The 5,000-nt window shown below is 66.6% G+C and overlaps 1 protein-coding gene across 1 annotated transcript in view; it reads left to right on the top strand.

The window, feature by feature from the left end:
- Nucleotides 1-5,000, top strand: part of LOC117739227 (ATPase family AAA domain-containing protein 2-like) — a 10,328-nt gene that overhangs the window by 1,603 nt on the left and 3,725 nt on the right. The window contains 6 exon segments of the mRNA XM_034545519.1: nucleotides 1-82; nucleotides 3,556-3,696; nucleotides 3,699-3,732; nucleotides 3,856-4,066; nucleotides 4,138-4,273; nucleotides 4,594-4,790. The exon segment at nucleotides 1-82 is cut by the window's left edge and continues 362 nt beyond it. Coding sequence (XP_034401410.1) covers nucleotides 1-82; nucleotides 3,556-3,696; nucleotides 3,699-3,732; nucleotides 3,856-4,066; nucleotides 4,138-4,273; nucleotides 4,594-4,790 — 801 coding nt within the window.

The following is a 5,000-nucleotide window of genomic DNA, read 5'->3' as shown; positions in this document are numbered from 1 at the left end:
CTGCTCTCTTCCTGGTGAGCTCCAAACATGGAGAAGAACTGGTTTCCCTCTGTGACCCCTCCCTCAGTGACTCGACCCCTCAGTTACTCGACCCCCCCTCCGTGACTCGACCCTCCCCTCTGTGACTCGACCCCCCCCTCTGTAATTGGCCCCCTTCCTCTGTGACCCCTCCCTCAGTGACTCGACCCCTCCGTGACTCGACCCCTCCCTCTGTGACTAGACCCCTCCCTCAGTGACTTGACCCCTCCGTGACTCGACCCCCCCTCCGTGACTCGACCCCATCCCTCTGTGACTAGACCCCTCCCTCAGTGACTTGACCCTCCGTAACTCGACCCCCCCTCCGTGACTCGACCCCCCCTCCGTGACTCGACCCCTCCCTCAGTGACTCGACCCCTCCGTGACTCGACCCCTCCCTCCGTGACTCGACCCCCCCTCCGTGACTCGACCCCTCCGTAACTCGACCCCCCCTCCGTGACTCGACCCCCCCCCTCTGTGACTCGACCCCTCCGTAACTCGACCCCCCCTCCGTGACTCGACCCCCTCCCTCTGTGACTCGACCCCTCCGTAACTCGACCCCCCCTCCGTAACTCGACCCCCGTCCGTGACTCGACCCCCCCCTCCGTGACTAGACCCCTCCCTCAGTGACTTGACCCCTCCGTAACTCGACCCCCCCTCCGTGACTCGACCCCTCCCTCAGTGACTTGACCCCTCCGTAACTCGACCCCCCCTCCGTGACTCGACCCCCCCTCCGTGACTCGACCCCTCCCTCCGTGACTCGACCCCTCCCTCAGTGACTTGACCCCTCCGTAACTCGACCCCCCCTCCGTAACTCGACCCCTCCCTCTGTGACTTGACCCCTCCGTAACTCGACCCCCCCTCCGTACTCGACCCCCCGTCCGTGACTAGACCCCTCCCTCAGTGACTTGACCCCTCCGTAACTCGACCCCCCCTCCGTGACTAGACCCCTCCCTCAGTGACTTGACCCCTCCGTAACTCGACCCCCCCTCCGTAACTCGACCCCCCGTCCGTGACTAGACCCCTCCCTCAGTGACTTGACCCCTCCGTAACTCGACCCCTCCCTCTGTGACTCGACCCCTCCGTAACTCGACCCCTCCCTCTGTGACTTGACCCCTCCGTAACTCGACCCCCCCTCCGTAACTCGACCCCCCGTCCGTGACTCGACCCCTCCCTCTGTGACTCGACCCCTCCGTAACTCGACCCCCCCTCCGTAACTCGACCCCCCGTCCGTGACTCGACCCCTCCCTCTGTGACTCGACCCCTCCCTCTGTGACTCGACCCCTCCGTAACTCGACCCCCCCTCCGTAACTCGACCCCCCGTCCGTGACTCGACCCCCCCTCCGTAACTCGACCCCTCCCTCTGTGACTTGACCCCGTCCGTAACTCGACCCCCCCTCCGTAACTCGACCCCCCGTCCGTGACTCGACCCCTCCCTCTTTGACTCGACCCCTCCGTAACTCGACCCCCCCTCCGTAACTCGACCCCCCGTCCGTGACTCGACCCCTCCCTCTGTGACTCGACCCCTCCGTAACTCGACCCCCCTCCGTAACTCGACCCCCCTCCGTGACTCGACCCCTCCCTCTGTGACTCGACCCCTCCGTAACTCGACCCCCCTCCGTAACTCGACCCCCCGTCCGTGACTCGACCCCCCCCTCCGTGACTCGACCCCCCCTCCGTGACGCGACCCCTCCCTCCGTTACTCGACCCCCCCTCAGTGACTCGACCCCTCCGTAACTCGACCCCCCCTCCGTGACTCGACCCCTCCCTCTGTGACTCGACCCCTCCGTAACTCGACCCCCCCTCCGTAACTCGACCCCCCGTCCGTAACTCGACCCCCCGTCCGTGACTCGACCCCCCCTCCGTGACGCGACCCCTCCGTGACTCGACCCCCCCTCCGTGACTCGACCCCTCCCTCTGTGACTCGACCCCCCGTCCGTGACTCGACCCCTCCCTCCGTTACTCGACCCCCCCTCCGTGACTCGACCCCGTCCCTCTGTGACTCGACCCCATCCCTCCGTTACTCGACCCCCCCTCCGTAACTCGACCCCCCGTCCGTGACTCGACCCCCCCCTCCGTGACTCGACCCCTCCGTGACTCGACCCCCCCCTCCGTGACTCGACCCCTCCCTCTGTGACTCGACCCCTCCCTCCGTTACTCGACCCCCCCTCCGTAACTCGACCCCCCGTCCGTGACTCGACCCCTCCCTCTGTGACTCGACCCCTCCGTAACTCGACCCCCCTCCGTAACTCGACCCCCCCTCCGTGACTCGACCCCTCCCTCTGTGACTCGACCCCTCCGTAACTCGACCCCCCCTCCGTAACTCGACCCCCCGTCCGTAACTCGACCCCCCGTCCGTGACTCGACCCCCCCTCCGTGACGCGACCCCTCCGTGACTCGACCCCCCCTCCGTGACTCGACCCCTCCCTCTGTGACTCGACCCCTCCCTCTGTGACTCGACCCCCCGTCCGTGACTCGACCCCTCCCTCTGTGACTCGACCCCTCCCTCCGTTACTCGACCCCCCCTCCGTAACTCGACCCCCCGTCCGTGACTCGACCCCCCCCTCCGTGACTCGACCCCTCCGTGACTCGACCCCCCCCCTCCGTGACTCGACCCCTCCCTCTGTGACTCGACCCCTCCCTCCGTTACTCGACCCCCCCTCCGTAACTCGACCCCCCCCTCCGTGACTCGACCCCTCCGTAACTCGACCCCCCCCCTCCGTGACTCGACCCCTCCCTCTGTGACTCGACCCCTCCTCCGTTACTCGACCCCCCCTCCGTAACTCGACCCCCCCCCTCCGTGACTCGACCCCTCCCTCTGTGACTCGACCCCTCCCTCCGTTACTCGACCCCCCCTCCGTAACTCGACCCCCCCCTCCGTGACTTGACCCCTCCGTAACTCGACCCCCCGTCCGTGACTCGACCCCCCCCTCCGTGACTCGACCCCTCCGTAACTCGACCCCCCCTCCGTGACTCGACCCCCCCCTCCGTGACTCGACCCCTCCCTCTGTGACTCGACCCCTCCCTCCGTTACTCGACCCCCCCTCCGTGACTCGAACCCTCCCTCTGTGACTCGACCCCTCCCTCCGTTACTCGACCCCCCCTCCGTAACTCGACCCCCCGTCCGTGACTCGACCCCCCCCTCCGTGACTCGACCCCTCCGTAACTCGACCCCCCCTCCGTGACTCGACCCCCCCCTCCGTGACTCGACCCCTCCCTCCGTTACTCGACCCCCCCTCCGTAACTCGACCCCCCGTCCGTGACTCGACCCCCCCCCCTCCGTGACTCGACCCCTCCGTAACTCGACCCCCCCTCCGTGACTCGCCCCCCCCCTCCGTGACTCGACCCCTCCCTCTGTGACTCGACCCCTCCCTCCGTTACTCGACCCCCCCTCCGTAACTCGACCCCCCGTCCGTGACTCGACCCCCCCCTCCGTGACTCGACCCCTCCGTAACTCGACCCCCCCTCCGTGACTCGACCCCCCCCTCCGTGACTCGACCCCTCCCTCTGTGACCCCTCCCCCCCTCTGCAGCGGTGCAGCCAAACACCCGACGTCCCAGCGCCCCCGGATGCTGCTGTCCGGCCGGCCGGCCTCAGGCCACTCGTCCCACTTGGCCCCGGCGCTGCTCCACGCTCTGGAGCGCCTCCCGGTGCTCAGCCTGGACTCCTCGGTGCTGTTCGGGTCAGCGGCACGACCCCGGAGGAAGCCTGCGCCAGGTGACCACACGGAGACCTCGTTGTCCAGCGTACTAACACCTCGTGCCACATGATAGAATATAATACACAAAGCTCAGCTTTACTGACACCCGGTGGCGGTGAGAGGCAACTGCAGACACCGAGAAACCGCCGTCCTCTGCTCCCTCAGGTGTTCCGCGCGGCCCGGCGGACGCCTCCCAGCGTCCTCTACCTGCCCCACATCCAGCAGTGGTGGAGCGCCGCGGGGCGCTCGCTGAGGGCCTCCTTCCTCCGCCTGCTGGGCGCCGTCCCCTCCCTCGCCCCCGTCCTCCTCCTCGCCACCTGCAGCGTCCCCCACGGCCAGCTGGACCCAGAGGTGACGCACCTTGCGGAGCGCGTCTGAAACCCGGCGTTCAGACCTGCTGACCGCCGCTCGTTTCCCCGCAGATCCAGTCTCTGTTTCGGGAGGAGTTCGGGGAGGTTCACGCCGTCGGCGTCCCCACCCGGCAGGAGAGGGACGACTTCTTCCGGGACCTCGTCCTGAACCAGGCGGCCGAGGCTCCGCCCTCCACGAGAAGAGCCCGTGAGTGAACGCCGTCTTGTGACGGTCAAAGCACGGCGTGAGAAGTTCAATGCGTGACCTCCTCCTCCTCCTCCTCTTCATCTTCCTCCTGCTCCTCCTCCTCTTCATCTTCCTCCTCTTCTTCATCTTCCTCTTCTTCCTCCTCCACCTCATCTTCCTCCTCCTCTTCATCTTCATCTTCCTCCTGCTCCTCCTCTTCTTCATCTTCCTCTTCTTCCTCCTCCACCTCATCTTCCTCTTCTTCCTCCTCTTCTTCATCTTCCTCCTGCTCCTCCTCCTCCTCTTCTTCCTCTTCTTGCTCCTCTTCCTCCTCCTCCTAGCGACTCGGGGCACGGAGGTCCTCTCCCTGGCTCCCCCGGCCCCCCCCCGCCAGCTGACGGAGTGGGAACGCCTCCGTCTGGCGAGGCAGGAGGAGGACGTGCTGCGTAAGCTCCGCCTCTATCTGCGTGATGTCACGGAGCGCCTCATCGTGGACGGCCGCTTCAAGAACTTCAGCAAACCGGTCAACGCTGCGGAGGTGAGGCTGAGGTCCAGAGGTCATTCACCTCTGAGGCTGAACACTGACACACCTCCTCCTCCTCTCCTCGTCTTCTTCCTCCTCCTCTTCTTCCTCCTCCTACTCCTCCTCTTCCTCCTCCTCTCCTCCTCCTCTTCTTCCTCCTCCTCTTCCTCCTCCTCCTCCTGCTCCTATTCCTCCCCCTCTCCTCCTCCTCCTCCTCCTCCTCCT

The sequence above is a fragment of the Cyclopterus lumpus genome, chromosome 11, assembly GCF_009769545.1.
Source record: "Cyclopterus lumpus isolate fCycLum1 chromosome 11, fCycLum1.pri, whole genome shotgun sequence".
Lineage (NCBI taxonomy): Eukaryota > Metazoa > Chordata > Actinopteri > Perciformes > Cyclopteridae > Cyclopterus > Cyclopterus lumpus.
The sequence above is the reverse complement of the archived record's forward strand: the minus strand, read 5'-3'. Positions and strand labels throughout refer to the sequence as shown.